Source organism: Prionailurus bengalensis, chromosome C1 (assembly GCF_016509475.1).
Source record: "Prionailurus bengalensis isolate Pbe53 chromosome C1, Fcat_Pben_1.1_paternal_pri, whole genome shotgun sequence".
Lineage (NCBI taxonomy): Eukaryota > Metazoa > Chordata > Mammalia > Carnivora > Felidae > Prionailurus > Prionailurus bengalensis.
This window is the reverse complement of record NC_057345.1, coordinates 4,305,181-4,323,637: the sequence shown is the minus strand read 5'-3', so window position 1 is coordinate 4,323,637 and position 18,457 is coordinate 4,305,181. Positions and strand designations below refer to the sequence as shown.

Here is an 18,457-nt window from a genome sequence, read left to right as displayed (position 1 = left end):
TCCAGGAGGAATTGGGCAGTGTGGAGCTCGTGTTTCAGGAGTCTTCCAGTGATAAGATTTAGGTGGTGCCCGACTTGAGCACTTGCTCGTGACTGTCACTGCCCCAATTCAGAGCTCGTTCTGTGCCGGGCACTAAGCAGAGCACCTCTGCTGTGTGTCAGGCGGTTGTAGAATGTGTGTGCAGAACTGGACACCCATCAGCGGGTGGGGCCTATATCCCCTGCCCTTGAACCTGGGCAGTGAGGTTCCGGTGTCTGCCTGGACCAGTACCACGTGGCAAAGGGGACACTGTGACTGGAGGGCTAGGTCATAAGGCCTCACAGCTCTGGCTGGAACATGGGTCCTTGGCACACAGCCACCATGCTGTGAGGAAGCCTGGGCGGCCCGTGGAGAGGGACCCAGGCCCACAGCCAGCACCGCCTTCCCAGGCACAGACACCCTCCCTCCCCCCAACCGCGCCCTCGCCAGCCTCCAGGGAAATCCTGGGGCGGCTTGCCATCTGGCGGGAGGTAACCGCGGGCTCTCTCACTGAATCCTTGTCTACAAAGCGGGTGCTATTACTAATTCCGTTGAAGGGGAGGACACGAAGGAGTCGCCTGCCTCGGGCAACAGGGCTGTCAGTGAAGAAGCTGAGGGGGAACGTGGGCGCCGGCACCCACACGCTTTTCCTGCAGGATGCGCACCCGGCCCTGCCGGCCCTGCAGAACCCGGGGACCAGCAAGGCCTCTTGTCATTCTAAACTTGGCCTTGCCGGCACTCCAGGCCACCTGCACCGGCAAAGCAAGTGAGGACCCTTCCGAGGGAAGGATCCTGTCGGCCGTCATCTGCCAGCCAGGGTCCAGAGCCCGCTGACCACCAGCCCTACCTCAGGCTCCCCGCTGGGATCCGCAACAGGCTGGCGGGGCGAGGTCATCGTCGGGGGCCCTGAATCCCATCCCCACTAGCTGGCAGCACCACAGCTGTGAAACAGCAACGCCATGGCTCCCAGTCCTAGAACCCTGACAGTGAGACAAGAGCACCCGGGCCAGGGCCTGGCCCCTAAAGACACCCGCCTAGAGTCTGCCTCTGCTGAGGTCTCCCAACAAGGTGGGGAAGCGGCTGGCCGAGCAGCACCCTGAGGCGCAGAGATGGCCGGGCGAGGCACCGTTTCTCCTAGAAGATTCAACGGGAAAGCAGCACACCCTGGACACCAGGTTACTGGGGAACAGACCACCAGATAGGCTGAAACGATGGAGTCCCAAACCGTGTGATTTATTGGGGGCTGGGGCCAAGTGGGCTGTGGTGGCAGGGGTGCTACGTGTCACAGTCCTCAGGGATGGCTGCCGTGATGATGAGCGAGGGCTCCATGACCCCGGAGCTCACCAGGCTCTCTTCCGCACAGAGTCTCTGGCTGGGCAGCTGGGAGGTCAGGCCGCCCTGCGCCAGGGATGCCACGATGACCTCGGCCGAGCCCACCTCCAGCTCGGCGGGTGGCTGAAGTGCCACCACCACCATCTTCTCGTCCTCAATGACCAGGTTCCGGAGTTTGCGCTGCCGCGGGTTATAGTTCTCCACCCGGTCGTGGATCTCCATGTGCCTCCGGAGGTGGGCCTGGGGGGCGAGGGGACTCAGGGCTGGGCAGGGAGGGGCCCGGGGTGGGGGGCAGGAGGAGGGACCCCGGCCGGCCCCAGGCCTACCTGCCGGGTGAACTTGTAGCCGCACTCGGTGCATTCGAACTTCCTGACGCCCTTGTGCCTTCGGACGTGCACGCGCAGCTGCTCCACGGCTGTGGGAGGGAGGGGACCCCGGTGTTGAGGGGAGGCAGGAAGTGGGCACCACGGTGCCCAGATGAGGGCGGTCCGTGGTCTGCAGCTGCTCCGAGGGCCCTGCCAGGCTCCAATGCCACCCTGAGGGTGCCACTGCACGAGACCCTCCAGGGCTCCCGCCCTGCCCTGTCACCGCAGCTCCAAGCTCCAGTCTTTAACGCACAGGGAGAAGAGATTCTCTGGTAGGAAGACTGGCACCAAGAAGGAGCGTGCGACAGCCACCGCCACGCCTGACCTCTCCCCGCGGACGCTCTCTGGCCCCGGTCAGCGGGATATGGCCCACCCTCCACCCCACGCAGGGCGTGCCTGGGGAAGGGTGAGCGCCAGGGGCCTCCCGCAGGCCCAGGTACCTTTGAAGGTCTTCCCACAGATCTGGCAGAAGTGGGGCCGGCCTTCCTGGTGGCGGCTGGCCACGTGCCTCAGCAGGGGCCCCTTCTCGGTGAAGCGCTGCTCGCAGAACTCACAGCCGAAGGGCCTCTCGCCAGTGTGAGTACGGTTGTGCTTGTCCAGGCTGGCTGTGGGGACAAGGCGGGGGCTCAGCCGCTGCGCCGCGGCCTGGGACGGGGAGAGGACAGGCCTGCCTCACCTTGGGTGCGGAAGGTCTTGCCGCAGAGGTGGCACTGGAAGGGCTTCTCGCCCGTGTGCGTACGCAGGTGCATGTTGAGATTAGCTTTCTGGGTGAAGGCGTGGCTGCAGAACTCACACACGTACGGCCTCTCATTCCTGTCCGGGGCAGGGGGCGGGGCAGGAGCATCACCACGGGAAGCAGCCCCCTTCACCCGGCGACAGCTGGGAGCACGGCTGGCCCCGGAGCCAGGGAAACCGGCCAGGCCGAGGCAAACCCGCCTGAGCCGTGGGACCAGGCACAGGCCGAGACCAGCCGTGCGGCACAAGGGCTCGGGCAGTGACAGGAGGGGCACCGGCGCCATCCCGGGAACCACAAAACTAAGAATCTGCCATCATGTTACCCTGAGATCCTCTCCTTCAGCCTTTCTGCCTGGCAAGCCTACTCCCCCCTCAGGCGCCCCCACCGAAGAGGCTACAGGCACCGGACTCGGGGTGGAGAACGCTCTGTCCCACGAGAGCATCACCTAGCTGCCTTCTGGACCCTCCCGGCCGGCAGTAAGACCAGGCCCCGTTGAAGCCCGGCCAGCCCGCACCTGTGCTTGGCCTTGATGTGCATCTGCAGGCCGTTTCGGCTTGAGGCCCTGTGCCCACACTCCTCACACACGAACAGTTTCTCCCCTCGGTGCTTGAAGGCCTCGTGCAGCTGCAGTTCTGTTCGGGACAGGAAGCACTTGGCACAGGTGGGACACTGTGGGGCAGAGGGAGTGAGACCAGGCTGAGAACGGGGAGGGGTTCCCTGGCCCCCCGCACGACAGGAACCACACAGCCTGCCGGGTCTGACGCGGCTGTGGCCACCTCTCTACGGCCAGCTCCCAGTTCTCAGCACAGCCTGGCACTTACGGCGTGGGGCTTGGGGGCTCCGTGGAGTTTGATCAGGTGGCTCTGCAAGTCCTTCTTCTGCATGAACTGCTGGGAGCAGGAGGAGCACTGGAAAACAGGCCCGAGGTCACCTCGGAGGCCACCCACACCAATGGGATCCTGGCCACCCCTAGGCTATCGGGGCAGCAACCCATAGGCAGGGCCCAGCCCGAGACGACAGGAGGCTCCTTGGTGTGAAGGACGCTCCAGAGAGGACCCCCCCCTGCCCCGTGCCGTGCCCACGGAGATGCCGAGCCTGCCCTCCACAGAAAGAAAAAGGACCCAGAGAGGGCCAGGGGCACTGCCTGAAGGGAGGGGACGCTGGATGGGTCCAGAAGGCTGGGCGTCTTGACAGCTGGCGAGAGGGAGGTGCCTAACATCACCCCACGTACAGGGCTTGGCAAGAGGGATCTAGGGGCTGTCCCTCCACCCACGGCCCCGGGGACAGGCCGAGCCTGACCTTGTAGGGCATCTCCCCGGTGTGGGACACCATGTGCACCCGCAGCTCCATCCTCCGGCGGAAGGTCTCCTGGCACACGGAGCACGTGAAGACCTGGCAGTGTGAGGGGCAAGCAGGGCCGGCATCAGGGGGGGGCCTCTGCCTGTGACGGCAGCCTCTGACCGGGCTTCCACTCGCTGCTGGGAGGAGTCTGCCCGAGGGGGGGATCGCTAGGGTGGGAGAGGGCAACACGTGACCTGCCTGCCCTGACCCTGACCGTGGCTGAGCACTGCAAACCCACCACACAGGCTGGGGGCAGGAGCCGGGAGACCTCACCCGCAGACCCCACACTGGCGACAGGCCTCCAGGAGGAGAGGGTGGGGTTCAGCCGGCCATGTCACGTGGGCCGGCCAGCAGGGTGGGGGCAGCAGCCCGTCCCCACCAAGGCGCCCCTTCTCCAGAGTCCAGGGACCCAAGCAGGCAAACTCAAAATGCTTTCCAAAAAGTCCCTCTGGGGCCGGTCCCTTCCACCCTCGGGACCAGTGTCCCCACCTGTAATACCAGGAAGCGGACTCAATGGCATCCGCTGGAGCGGACACTCCAGCTCTCTTGAGTTTACAGTCCTAAGACGGCTTCCTGAGGGCCCCTCTCAGATGGCAGGAGGACGAAGGCCAGCGTCCCCTGCCCACAGAGTCCTGGGCCAGTGCCCGCAAGTACCTGTTCCGAGCGGTTCATGCAGTTCCGGGCTTCGTGCTCCAGGAGGTTCTCCTTCCGAAAGTAGCACTTGCCACACTTGGGACATTCAAAGGGTTTCTCCCCAGTGTGTTTCCTGCCAGGGAAAGCCACGGCGGGCGCGGGAGACTGAGTAACTGCCCGCCTCCCCCTCACCCGGTGTCCCTCTGGCTCCCCCACCGACAGCGCCGTGCTGCACAGTGCAGCGCAAGAGCGGTCCTGAGGCCGGCCACGGCTCACCACGAGGCTTGTTCGGGCCTGGCCGATGCACCTGCACGGGGCAACCCAGAAACCCTCCTCTTGTGAGAGCCCGCACAGCTCCCTACAGCGGGGCCACCGCAGGGCCACACAGGCCCAGCTGGCTAGCATCTCTGCAAAGACAGAAATGATCCCTGGGTCCTGACTTCCTAGAGAAAGCACCCGGTCTGCCTGGAAGTTCTGCGGGCTTTACCTTCAAAACCGTAGCCAGAATCTGAGCACTTCACCTCACCTCCACTGCTATCACGGAGCGCAGCCATGCCACCCCTGGGTTCCCGCCAAGTCTGCCTCCCGACAGACGTGAAATTCAGCGGCCAGAGGCGCCCTCAGATATAGTCAGACCTCATCGCCTCTTTGCTCCCAACCCCGCGATGGTGCCTGTTTCACCGAGAAGGCCGGGGGCCTAGCCGGCCTGCCCCTGACCGTGGGGCTTCGCTCCCCAGGTCTGGTCTCCCTGACGCTCACTGGCCCCTGGCTCACCCCAAGCTCTCTGCTCTGGCTCTCCTGGACCCACAACCCCCTCCCCTCCGCCCCCCCTCCCCCCCCGCCACCCCGCTGCCATGCGCTTGGTGGAAGTCCTCATCTCCTTGGAGTCTGCTCAAAATTCCTTCCTTTAAAACTGCAACCCCACCCCACCCCTAGGTGGGACTCTCCTCCTTTCTTCCGTGGCACTTCCCACCTTCCAGCACCCTGTCAAGTCGCTGTCAGTTCCAGTCTGCTCTGCCCCGCTGAGAGGAAGGCCCCACGAGGCCCCTGCTCTATCTGCTAAGGTACACCAAGCGCCCAGAACAGTCTTGTCAGCCACCCAGCAGAAGACTGGAAGAGCTCTTACGACTTCGCAGAGGCCATCCTCCGCCACTCAATTAACTGTCCTTGTCCCCATCCCAATGACCTCACGGGGGCACTATCCCCTCACAGTTCTCAAGGCCAGTCCAGCGGCCTGCACCAGAGTCTTCTGCCGGGGGAGCATCCAGGCTGACGTGGGTCACTCCAGGGTGCCTCCCACACGGGTCTTCCCCAGACCCCACTGGCCGCAGGTGCCTCACAGCAAGGCGAGCAAACAGGCATCCCCCAGCTCCCGTCACTACTAGCTTCCCAGAGCGTCGCACTGAGAACATGTGTGTGGCCCAACCTGGCCTGGCGAGAAATCAGACTGGTGACATCTTGGACTATGAAGTGGCAGGACTGGAAGGCATGTCACCTGGCTGCCACCCCCAGAGGCCTTGCAGAGACCTGGAGCGGCACTGTTAAGAGAACTCTCTGTAACCAGGGAAGTGTCCTGTCTGTGCCGAGTCAGCTGCCGGGGCCCACGGGTGACTACCGAGCACTTACAACGTGACTACTAATCTGAAAAGCCAACTGTACTTTTATTTTAAGTTAACGTAGCTTCATACGGCACCTGGTTACCTTTTCGGACAATGCGGTTTTAAACAAATAGTCCTCTAGGCTCCACTGACACCATGGGGCTAACGTTTCCCCCAGAATCACAGGAGGCACCGACCCTAAAGACTGACACCTTGGCCCAAAGCCCACCTTGCTGGGCTTTAGAAATACCTAAGGCGGCGCCTCAGCCACAGCACAGAGCCATGGGTTTCTCTCATCCCCTTGGCAAAAGGCAGCTAGTGGTCAAGGTCCACAGTGGGTGGAACTTATTGACAAGGTGTCTACAGACCCACTCCAGAAGCTCAGAGTAAGAGAGAGACGAAGAAAGAATCTGTTCCACCACTAGATTCTTACTCCCTGATGATGAGAGGCATGTCAACATCGGGCACTACGAGTGTGAGACAAAGCCCTCAGCCCCCACGTGGCCCAGAAGCAGGGAGTGCAGGCCCCCTCCCCCAACAAAGGAATAGCAGACAGGAAAAAAAAAAAAAAAAAGAAAAACAGAACGTTTACCTGTTGTGGACTTTTAGATAATATTTGCTGAGGAACTTTTTATGACATGTGGGGCATTCAACCGGCACCGCTGTACCTTTTCTGCTCTCAGCCGGCTCGGCTGCCAGGGAACCTGTGCTCAGGGCTGGCTCTGCAGCACAGGGTTTTCTGATCATGTTTGATTTCCTCCTGGTTGGCAAGGCCTCACTCTCAGAAACATAATCACCATCCCCGTCGTCCTCAACTTGAACCACCACTTCCCACTAGAGCAGAAAAGGCAGCAGGAGGCAAGGTCACCAAATGAACCATTAGGAGTTCTGGGGGCAGATCTGCAGGGCAGTCGGCTCATTCCAGTTCCATCCCAAGATGACTCCCTTTATCGGTGACTGTTCCCATCAAGGTCCTAGGGCAGGCCTCCTCGGAATCTTGGATTTGGAGGGCAGTGACTCTGTGGTGAACTGGAAGTTTGGCTGGACTTCACTACCCTGGGGAAACACCTGTAACCCTGAAGCCAGCTGCCCAACCCCAAGAAGCTGCCAACCCTGGACAGCTGTGACTCACAGGAAGGTTAGCCGGAGGCTGCAGGATGGAGCCGGATTCCTACGTTTGGAGGAAACCTATTCCAGCCCCACCTAACAAAGATTGTATCTTGGGGTCCAGACTATCCCAGAAAAGTGTCAGTGTCTCCACCACCACCCCCAACTCCTACCTCCCCATTCCCAGCACCCTGGGCACAGTACCTCATTATTCCCGCCCTGCAGCTGGACACCTTCAGCCTCAAAGGGTCTTGGAGGTGCTTTGCAATCCTCAGGCTCCTTGTCTTCTGGGGGACAGAGCTTCAAGGCTTGCTTGAGTTTCCCACGGTGGAAGGAGGGGCCCTCACTCGGGGCCGGGAGACCAAGCTGGGGCCTTTCGGGGCTGTGGCTGCCACTGATCTCCTGGTCTCTGGGGACTTGACCCAGTGTCTTCGAAACTTCCTCTTCCTCCAAGCCTGCCGGCTCCTTGAGGTGGCTGTTTACATTCCGGGGGGTAGGTTTCCCCAGCCCACTCTGGCCACTTGATGCCTGCCCCACTGAGGCTTTGGGCTTGAAGCTCTGGCAAAGCTCCACAGCCTCTGGCACTCGCAACTCCCTTGCTGCCAAAAGGACCTGATCCCGGTTTCCGGAGGTGAGAGCAAGGTGACCAGTATAGAAAAAGTCCAACAGGAGACCAAAGATCTCAGCAAAGCCGGCAGGGAGGACAACACTGCCCCCTGAGCCATCCCCATAGAGGCTCTGGAAGAAGTGGCTGCAGCAGGCAAGGACACTCCAGTGTGCCTTGAACACCAGGCCTCCCACGTCCAGGGTGGCATCGCAGTACTGGCCCTTCTCTCGCTGCTTGTTGAGCTCCTGCAGAACCCTCACACTGTGCTGGATGAAGGAGCCGTCCATGGTCTGTCTGGAGGAGAGGAAGGTAGAAGTGACATCCTGGCAAGCCTAACCCAGGAGGAGCAAGGGGAAGCCCCTGGACTGGGGAGAACAAAGGGGGAGGTGGACGGTACTCGGTCATGTTTATCTCAACGAGAGCTTTAGGTCAACGTTAGAGGAAGTCAGCTCAGACAGGAATGGACTGAACACCTCCCTGGGAGTGGGAGCCAGGTGAGCAGGCCATACTGGGTGGGCCAGAGACAGTGTGTGGCGGGGGCACAGACGGACTAGGTTGGGGACGGAAGCATGGCTTGGCGAACAGGACAGGGTCGTGAAGAGGTGCGGGTGGAAGGAATCAGTGTGGGGGAAAGAGACGGAGAATCAGAGCGAACTGATCGGCCTGGCAGAGCGAGAGGACCCGTGGCAGGGAAGCTGCGGGTGCGGACAGGTGAGCAGAACCCACGCCGTGCCCACACGTCCGGGGCGGCCGGGCGGAAGGCGGTCGCAGTCACACTCCAGTTGGCGGCCACGGCGGCCCGCAGCCCTTCCCTCCCACACCCTGCTGCCTCCGAACTCCTCACCCGGGCCTGTCCTCCCTGCGACGGCCCCACAGACCCCGGACCTCGTCGCCTCCAGAGCCCCACTGACCAACTGCCCGGGCGGTACGTGCCCGGCCGACCGTACGGAGACGCCGCCGTCGCCGCCGCCGCCGCCGCCGCCGCCGGACGTGACGTCAGGGAGCGCCGGACGCGCTGGGAAACCAGGAGGTACAGGGCTTCTAGCTCCGCCCCTGGGGCGGGACCAGGCAGAGAACGGCCAATGGTATGGGGAGAGGGGGCTTGGCCCAGAGCGCTCGGCCAGGGCTAACGTCCCCGAGTTGCTTAGCAACGTCAAGCTGCGCCCTCGGGGCTGGGGCCGAGTGCCGGGGTTCCGGCTGCGGTCGGCTCCCGCGGCGTCCGCAGTTGAGGAGGCAGCGCCCCACCCTCGCTTCAGACAGCTAGAGCAGCCAGGACGCATGTTTCACCGCTTTATTGGCAGCTCGGAGCCTGGACTGGACTCCCGTGAGCGTACACTACCCGAGCCAAGACAGGAGTCCAAAAGGCCTCCCGGAGGGCGCGGGGCCCGCTCGCCTCGCTCGACCTTCGACCCTCAGGGCAGGGGAGGCGCCCCTACCCCACCTTCTACCCCTTCACCCCCCCACCCCCCACCTCCCCGGCTAGGCCCTGCCCGCCCCACTGGTCAGGTGGAGCCGCAGCGCCTCGTGTACTCCTGGATGGAGGCCTGGAAGTGCTCTGTGCTGTTGAGATCTGGGCGGCACAGGATCACGTAGCACTTGGGGAGGAAATAACCGCTGAAGCCGCCACTCAGGCTGCTCAGCGCCGCCAGCACGTTGACCGCGGGCAAGTACTTGCCCTGGTAGACGCTGGCCGTGGTGAAGAAGGCAATCCAGGACACGAAGTTGAGCAGCAGACTAAAAGTGACACATTTGGCCTCGTTGTAGTTCTCTGGCAGGTCCTTGCCCAGGTAGCTGCAGGCAAAGGCGCTGACGGACAGGAGGCCATTGTAGGCGAAAGCCAACATGAAGCCCGGTGAGTTGGCCTCTGTGCAATCAAGCACCACCAGCTGAGGGAAGCGCTGGTACTCCCTGGTGGGCAGTGGGGTCCACACCGCCAGCCAAGTTAGACAGATGAGCAGCTGGGCCATTGAGCTGATCACCACAAATAGGCCAGGACCGTGGTTTTGGACCCAGGCACGGTAGAAGGTGGGTACCTTGGCAGAAAACTTGAAGATGAAGACCAGTTGGAAGGAGCGGATGGTCAGGCAGGACAGGAAGATGGCAAAACCCAGGGCAAGGAGGCTTTGGCGCAACAAGCATGTGGGCAGCGTGGGCTCCCCAAAAAAGCCATAGAGCCCACAGCTGCCCCCTGCCAGGGAGCCCAGCATGAAGAAGCACAGTCGGCCCCCAGCAGACTTCACCACAGGGGTGTCTAAGTGCCAGGCAAACAGGCCAGCAGTCCCAGTCACCAGCAGCAGCAGCAACGTATTAGCTGCCAGCAGCACCCAAGAGATGGTCTCGTGCCAAGTCAAAAACACCACGGTGCGTGGAAAGCAGGTTTCACTTCCCGCAGGTGCCCACTCTTCTTTCCCACAAGGCTGGCAGCTGTGGAGGTCTGGAAGAAAAGGGGGAGGGGGCTCCTGAGAGCTAGATGAGCAGAGCAGGAATGAGGAAGAGAAGCCATGTAGGCCTGCAAGGTGCTGGGAGCGCTGTACCACAGAAGCCGGGCTCCTACTGCACACAGCGAGATAGGGGGTAGCCCTGAGTGGGGCCCCGCGGCCAAGTGTCTCCTCCAGATGCCTGTGTTAATTGCAGATTCTGGAGACCCTTGGATAGGTTCTGTATGGCTTATGATCCCAGAAGGGGCTTGCACCAAGAGATCCTTAGAGAGGGCCTTACTCTGGTAGCTCTGCCCACATGCCAGTGAGGCTATGATCCAATAGGAGCAACCAGCCCCAAAGGAAGGGCATTTTCATCTCCCCGGCACTTCCATTACCCAAAGCCCCCTATCTGTGCTGCCATTCTGTGGTTTCTCTGACTCTCTGACAACAGAAGAGATGTGTTCTCACGCCCACAGAGATAGTAAAAGGAAAGAACGTGGCTCACAGAGTCCAGCTCTGGGCTGAGCCCTTAGCTACCTGAGTTTGCTCTCTGATCTTGACCTTGCATCATCACTGGGTGGAGTATGCTATGTTTCTTGTCTGCGGATACAATAGTATCTGCATCAAGGCCAAGCTGTCCAAGGTGCTGGCTGTCTTTGGCAGGGGCAACGGAAGGGACTTCACACAGACAGCATGGGAGGGGACAAGGGAACATAACTACATCTGTTTGCATAAAAAGGTTGAATTTAGGATAAGATTGCGTCTGCAGGGATTGCATCAGGAGCCCTCTAGTAAAAGACATAGGGGACCTGAGGATTTCAACTGGTTGTTGGTTTCTGCTTCATCAGAACTCGGTCTGGTGGCAAATATTCTACAACCTGTACCTCAACTGGCAACAGAGGGAGCAAGGCTCTGGTTCTGCACATGCGTGGCCCAAGGGAGATCCCCTCATCTGCCATACAGACCCTGGGAGTGCTCAGTCATTCTCCCACTCATTTGGACACTCACCGCTCTTGTTGAGGAAGCTCCCGGCCTCACAGGGCACACACTCAAAGCAACAGTGGTAGAAACCCGAAATCACTCGCTGGTGCCCTTCGAGGCAGTCGCTGGAGCACACAGACTTTGGCACCTGCAAGAAGCCACAGGTGTTCTGGAACCACATGGAGTGGCCCAAGTCAAGGGATGCTCACATGGCGAATGGGAATCTCCGTGCATCTGCCTTCACAGCTCACTCCCAGGGCACAGCCCCTGGTTGTGTATACCAGCTGCAGCTGGCCATCTGTGTGCGGTCTGTGGGGCTTCCCTGGCAGGGCTGGATAGAGCCACGTTGGCCTGGCACCCGGGGCCCCCTCCTGCTCCGTGTGAGCTGCGTCGACAGTGACTTCAGGCTCCAGGCTGCCCGTAAGGCGGTGACTTGGTGAATGACCATGGCTCCATTACCTGGTTGTCCTTCCCGTTCCACCGGATTTTGGTTTTATTTATGTCCAGCTGAACTGGAGGCCACATGGAGGAGCCAATGACCCTGAAGTTCCACTTGGGGCCACTCCAGTCCCAGGCAATTATGTCGTAGCCACTGAGAGGGTCCCCGTTGTCATTAAACCTCACGGTGTCCTTGTGTAGGAGGAAATTCACCTTGCGGATCTGCTCCAGAAGCTGAGATAAACGGGGATCATGGAGCAGCCACAGATGACGCAGGCTGCTCTTCCTCAACTCTCCCAGACCCGGAAGGCTTAGGAAGCAAATGCTTCCATTTGGGTGGTTTCAGTCTGTCTGGAAATTCAGAGCCCCCTCCCTTCCAAGGAAGCCCCTCAACCCTCCCAACTGGCCTCCTGAGTGAGAGGAAGCTTCTAAAAAGGCCCCTTTCTCAGAGATTTTTAGCCCTGGGTCTGGAGCATGGTGGTGGGAGGGGCCGAGGTCAGAGAAGTGAAGCCCAAGAGAAGGAATTAGCCTTCTGATGGGTGGCCTTTGTCCCCCACCCCCGGCACTCAGTTGGCCAGAGAGGGATCACTCTGTTTGCCTTAGGAAAGCACCCCGTTTCAGGGTGCCGGGGTCTGGGCTACCTTACCTGCCAGGGGTAGACTCGGTCCCTGGAACAGGCTCCAGAGGCACAGCCCAGGAGCTGGTGGAGGCCATGGGCCACTGCGTAGACTGCCCGGTAGGCGTTATAGGCAGAGCTCATGGAGAATGCCCCGAGCGTGGGCATCTGCTCTGCCGTGAAAGCCCGACACTCTCTACAGAGCTGGTTGCTGCTGCACTCGGAGGTCCTGGAGCAAGGCCCAGGGGCCCCCTTATCTGCCTGGACATAGGCCTCTTCAAACTCCTTCAGGCCAGGGACAAGCCTCTGCTGGATGGCCACACCCAGCACCGTGCCAATGCCCTGGATCCCGGGCACATTGCTGATGTGTCTAGAGATGGCCCAGTCTTCTGAGGCGATCCACACCTTGGCAGTCAGGTTGGCCAGCACCACGGACTCAAAGAACACCCTGGCCAGCTGTCTGCTGGAGAAAACGACCACAACGGTGGTCCTCGCTCGGGCCAGGTGGTGCATGATGCCCTGCATCCTCTCGTCGCCCGGCCGGGCAGAGAAGGGGATGATGTCCTTGAAGGCAACGCAGATGCCCTGCTGGGTGGCCTGCTCCTCCAGCGCCTGCACTCCCAGCTGCCCGTAGTCGCCGTCGCTGCCGACCGCCGAGATCCAGACCCACCCGAAGCTCTGCAGCAGCAGCACCATGGTCTTCACCTGGTGCTTGTCGCTGGGGATGGTGCGCAGAAACGAGGGGTAATGCCGCTTCACTCCGAGCGTCACGCTGCTGGCCTCGTAGCTGATCTGCGGAGGGGGGGCGGGGGGGGGTTCAGTTCAGCGACTTCAGTGGCCTTGGCCTCAACTCAGGGCCTCCAAGTGCTGGCCCTGTGCTGGGCGCGGGGACCCGAGGAGGAGGGAGACATGGTCCCAGCCCTGGCTCTCAAGGAGAGCTCTGGTGGACTAGGAGGCTGACCAGCTACATCTAAAGAAGAGGCAGAAACCCAGGGGGAGGTTTGTGGGAGAAGAAGGGGAAGAGAACAAAAGCTACACCCAGTGAGAGAACTGACCCAGGAGGTTGGAAGCCGGAAGAAGGAGCACAAAAGTAGGCGTGTCTGGTCAGGGCAGGAGGCCTTACTCCTGGCACTAAGGTAGCTAAGATACTTGGTCTTTATCTGCAGGCCCTGGGGAGCCCCTTAAATGTCTAGGCAGAGAGGTAATCTGCCCAGACTTGTGTTTCAGGGGTGTATCTGATTTCAGTGAAGAATGTGTTAGAAAAGGCTCAAGACCAGAGTCAGGAAGAACTCCCTAGGAGACTGCTGGAATCATCCCGAAGAGACAGCTTGGCAGCCTGAGTTTGAGCCGTGGCAGCGGTGACGGAGAAGAGGGATGGGCCCGGCAGCTCATAGAAGGTAAAAAGCAGAGGCCGTGGTGGTGGGCTAACTGTGGGGGTGGGGGAAGGAGGAATGTAGGTGGCCCACGGGGTTCCTGGCTTGAGTGGAGGTGGTCACTCTTAAGGCAAGTGGGCAGGAAGCAGAGAGGCTTGAGTTGTATAGGGAGGTAGGTTCAGCTGGGGGGTCCGCTGGATGCATGAAGTGGAGACCCCGGAAGAGCAGCCAGAAATGAGGCTCAGTGCTTAGAACTCAGGACAGAAGCTAGGGAACGGGCGATGGAGCCGTGGGGCCACGGCCTGTGGAGAGGTTCTGAATGAACTGCCCCAAGATCTGCCACCTTGGCGTGTGGGTTAATTTCCAGTTGAAAATCATTAAGGCGCAAAAGACGCAGGGGGAAACTTTGTCCTTTCCCCTAACTGCCCAAAAGAATTTAGAGAGCTAAGCTGCCCCAGGTTCAGGAGCTTCACCATAGAGAATTACATCACAATAGGAACTAGGCGAGGTAAGCAGGGGTGGGGGTGGGGGGAACCTAGCAAAGTCCGATTTGTTAAAATTCCTCTCCATGTCCCATAGTTTCTGGATGGCCCAGCAAACATTGTGTAATACACATTCACTCTCTCTTCTCCTATGAAGTGTCTTCCTTTCCTTTGAAGTCTGACCCCTACCCACTTCTCCATAGTTCAGGATAGCAGATAAGCCTCACTTTGCCTGTCTTTGAACCTCTCGTGTTTATGTAGATTCCCTGTACATACGTGATTTTGACTTTCTCCTGTTCATCTGTGTCACATCAACTTAATCTTTAGACCAGCCAGAAGAATCTTGAAGAGTAGGGAAAGTTGTTTGCTCCCAGCACCTGCCTGGGAAAGGGAGCGGTCCTGCACTCTGGGAATGATCCACTTTTTCAGAAGAGGCGGGGGGAGGAGATTCTCCAAAGGAGACTGAGAAGGAGGAGGAGGAGAAGGAGGTGCCACAAATGAGAGGGAGGTGGCAGGTCATAAATGCCGAGGCAAGAGCGTCACTGAAGGACGGGTCAAATTTGTCACAAAGTCGTCATGTCAAGCAAAGAAGGGCTGAAAAGCATTTGCTGGACCTGGAGATCTAGAAAGCCCTGGAGATCACAAGAGCAGGAGTGGTGGTGCAGCAGTCAGGGCAGGGGCCCGGGAAGCAAGTGATGAGAGGGAGAAGCAAACAAGAAGAGAGAGCTCAGTGCACAAGTTTCCACGGAACGAGGGCAGAGAGAGGGCAGCGCTAAGACCACAGGTGCCTGGAAGACAGAGAAGGGTAAAGCCAGCTTATAGGCGGAGGAGGAAGCCTAGGACAGGCCTACGAGCAGAGGAGAGGGCGAGGCCCAGGAGGACAGCATTGGAGAGGGAGGGGGACCACACCTCTGAGCCTGAGCTGGGAGGGGGGGAAGGAAGACCGGAAGGAGGAGGGCGGAGAGAAGCGGACAAGTGTGTGAGGTGGGAAACAAAGGGTGTTCCATTCTTCACAGAGGAGATGGAACGGAGAGGGCAGAGCAAAGGGCAGCAGTTTCAAAGGAGATGGTTTTTCTCAGGACATTGAGGCAGGGAGGTCTGGATGCAGCACTTGGGGAGGAAGGGATGCTGGGGCGGGGACTGTGAAGGGGGCAGGGCCCCCTGCAGTGTGACCACCCAGGAGACTCAGAGTGGGCATGGCAGCTCTTGCCCACCCCCCACCCCCCCCAGCCCACGCTGGACCTGCCGGCAGGGGAGATGGACAGGCCCCCGGGCTCCAGCTCACCAGGGGCACCAGGAAGGGGCTCAGCAGGGCTGCAGTGGTGGCTGCGTGGTTGGTGGTGTCAGGCCCAATGACAGCCAGGGCGGCAGGCGAATAGTGGGAAGGGTCTGCTCGGATCTCTATGTGATGTGTCCCCAGCAGGGAGAGCACGTTTAGTGTGGCATACACGTTGGCAGACTCCGAGCACACGTCGTACAGCTGGTATCCCAGGGTGATGTTCGGCAGGAGGGCCGTGGAGTTGTTTATCTCCTCGATGCCAAACCGCATGGCCTGGAAGAGGTGGTAGCCGTGACCGTTGAAGCTGTCGGGCCTGTAGAGAAAGCCAAGCTGAGAGCTCAGAAGAGCAAGGCCTTGCCGAGACCCTCTTGGCGTCGGGGCTGGGGGGAAGGGTAGAAAGGAAACTCTGAGGGCATCTGTCCCGTCCCCTACCACCATGACCTCACTGTGGGCCCTGTACCATACACTCAGCTGTGTTAACAGGCCTTCGGGTGGGTGGGGGTGGGGGGTGGGTGGGGAGGGGCGGTTACAACTTGGAGAAACCACAAACCATTCCTCCCTGGGTGAGCATATTAGTGTTGAAAGGCTGATGAAGTCCTGTAGCAGGGAAACCTGCTGCGTGAGTCAGGGTTCTGCAGAGAAACAGAACCAGTTGGATAGAGAGAGAGAAAGAGAAGTTTATTTTAAGGAATTGGTTCACATGATTGTGGGGCTGGCAAGTCTGGCGTTTGCAGGGCAGGCTGGAAATGCCCTCAGTGGTCAAAGTTGCAGTGTTGAGTTCGAAGGCAGAATTTCTTCCTTTTTGGGGGGACCTCAATCTTTTCTTTTAAGGTCTTCAACTGACTGGATGAGGCCCACCCACACAATGGAAAGCGATCTGCTTTACTCACCCTGTTGGTTTAAATGTTAACCTTCACAGCCCCATCTAGACTGGTGTTTGGCCAAACAACTGGGCACCATACCCTAGCCAGGTTGATGTATAAAATTAACCACACACCTGTCGAACCTCGTTTACCTAGTATCTCTCTCATCAGGACACTTGTGAACGTGGTGAGGGTCTGTGTTCCTCAGTGCCTCTCGGGAGCTGCTGACTGGATCCCAACAGGAACACGGTTCAGCTCTGCTTGAAGAGTGTGCTAGCACGTTTCACTTTCCAGCCCTTCTGCTTGTTAGAAGGGTCGTCCATCATTTCTATCACTTGTGTCCATGAGTCCCTCAGAGGGTGCTCATTGCCTCCCACGGTGACACCTTCAGAAGCGGACATCCATGTGTCTCCTCTTCCCCAAGTCTCCTCTACCTGGGCTCCTATCTGTAGCTCTTTGGACCAGTCCTCATGCGCCAGACTCTCCAGAACCTTCTTCCTCGAACCCTGGCTGTTTGCCTTGGCCTTCCGGGCCTGCGGTCCTACTCAGGAACTGGGCAGGGTGAAGGCACAGGTGCAAGCCAGGTGGCGGCCGCTGCCCCTCCCTCTGGATGGTTGTGGGTTCTGCTCTCGCTCTGGTGCCTGCGGCTTCACCTGGCTCAGAAAGGGAGCCCAGGCGTCTTGAGGGTAGAGGTGACTGTCAGATGTGCGTCATGTTTAAGGCATCCTGCCACTGAGTCCCAATGCGTCCTCGAGCCTCCCAAGCCTGTGACTTGCACAGATGGCAAATAACTATCTTCTTTAGGAGGGAAACATATTTTTCTCTATTAGGCTGTCAACTTCCCAAAGGCAAGGCACCAATCTCAGGTATCTTTGCTAGGTTCCCAAAGCATGCTCCCAGTGCCTTCCCTCTCCTCCTCACTTGGCATCGGGGAGACACAGGAGTTTGAACCTGGAGAGGAGTGGGGAGGACACGAAAGCAGGGGAAAACCTAACTGCCTATTTAAGTCCCAAAGCCCAGAAATGACCGGAATGGGATTATAATACAAAGCACTCGAACAGCCAGGACAAAATCACGTATTACAAAGCAGAACCTGGGCAGAAGTGCCAGGGAAAGTCCAGCCAAGGCTTGAAGGTGGTGACCATAGGATGGGGAGGGATGGGAGGTGGCTCGGGAGGCAGAAAGGGCAAGATCCTCACTGAGGAGGACAGAGGATGGGCAGAGGTCCTAGAGGCACAGGACCCCTCACTCACCTGTCACAGAGGGTCACCGTGGGCCGGTGCCTCACGCCCGGACAGTCAGAGTGCAGAGGGAACAGACCTGCGAGGAGGTAATCCCCAGGGAGGCTGAAGTCGGCAGACGTCTCTGTGCTGTGGCAGCTGAGAGCCCAGCAGCAGGAGAGGGAGAGCTGCAGGCCGACCAGGTGAGCCGCCGGGAGTGACATGCTGGCCAGTCCGTCCTGTGCCTGGCATGGCCAGCCAGCACCCTCTGACCAGCTCGGCTGTTTAAATAGAATAGACAGCGGCTGCCCAGATGCTTCCCAACTTCACGCCTGTGCCAGGGGTGGGGCTGGAACCCAGTCGTAGGAACCAGGCTGTTTGCCTTGGCCTTCCGGGCCTGTGGTCCTACTCAGGAACTGGGCAGGGTGAAGGCACAGGTGCAAACCAGGTGGCGGCCGCTGCCCCTCCCTCTGGATGGTTGTGGGTTCTGTTCTCGCTCTGGTGCCTGCGGCTTCACCTGGCTCAGAAAGGGAGCCCAGGCGTCTTGAGGGGTAGGGGTCAGAGGAAGGCAGGGACACTGCTTCTCTGGGGGACAGAATGTGGAGGGAGCTGTGGGTTTTAGAACTTTTTACCTGGGCCTCAGTTTACCAAATGAGACTGACTTTAAGTTGACCTCCTCCCAGTCCTCAGTTTTCTGACACTGAAATTTTGGGTGAATCATCCTGGGTTCGCCTTCTTTTCCAGGGTGTCCCCTTCAGCCCAAAGACAACTGCATGCAAACACGGTATGCAAATAGACTGGTTTTGTTTAAACTGCCAATCTTGGCTCTTTTTCTGCAGGAAAAAAAAAAAAAAAACAATTCCAAGTGGATTTCCGGAGATGTGGCCCTGGACTCCGAGTGGGGTATCTGGCCGGGGTGGGGCTTTTGCATAATGTAAATAGGGCCCTCGGTGGGACGGCCCCACGAGGTGTGACCTAGGCTGCCGCCCCTGCCGCTCCAGGTCGGCAGGAGCCTCCCGGGGGCCTGCGGGAGCCCACGTGCGCTGCC

General features: G+C 59.6%; 2 protein-coding genes across 4 annotated transcripts; both read right to left on the bottom strand.

Moving 5' to 3' along the window:
* Window positions 1-1,230: 1,230 nt before the first annotated feature.
* ZBTB48 (zinc finger and BTB domain containing 48) lies at window positions 1,231-8,742 on the bottom strand. 3 transcript variants are annotated; one of them, XM_043573674.1, is made up of 11 exons: window positions 8,582-8,742; window positions 7,335-8,031; window positions 6,616-6,857; window positions 4,447-4,558; window positions 3,751-3,843; window positions 3,273-3,359; window positions 2,966-3,120; window positions 2,392-2,528; window positions 2,156-2,320; window positions 1,677-1,765; window positions 1,231-1,590 (listed from the first exon to the last, which is right to left on the bottom strand). In XM_043573674.1, the coding sequence occupies exons 2-11, from the start codon at window positions 8,022-8,024 to the stop codon at window positions 1,294-1,296; spliced, it is 2,067 nt and encodes a 688-aa protein (XP_043429609.1). In that variant the 5' UTR covers window positions 8,025-8,031; window positions 8,582-8,742; the 3' UTR covers window positions 1,231-1,293. The 3 variants fall into 3 exon arrangements, with proteins under 3 accessions (XP_043429609.1, XP_043429611.1, XP_043429610.1); XM_043573676.1 differs by having other exon boundaries at window positions 8,649-8,742; XM_043573675.1 differs by having other exon boundaries at window positions 7,335-8,027; window positions 8,582-8,736.
* A 497-nt stretch (window positions 8,743-9,239) lies between these two features.
* TAS1R1 (taste 1 receptor member 1) lies at window positions 9,240-18,435 on the bottom strand. Its single transcript, XM_043573677.1, has 6 exons — window positions 17,443-18,435; window positions 15,333-15,639; window positions 12,223-12,984; window positions 11,598-11,810; window positions 11,166-11,286; window positions 9,240-10,171 (listed from the first exon to the last, which is right to left on the bottom strand). Exons 1-6 carry the CDS (start codon window positions 17,631-17,633, stop codon window positions 9,240-9,242), a joined length of 2,526 nt encoding a protein of 841 aa, XP_043429612.1. The 5' UTR covers window positions 17,634-18,435.
* Between the last annotated feature and the right edge of the window lie 22 nt (window positions 18,436-18,457).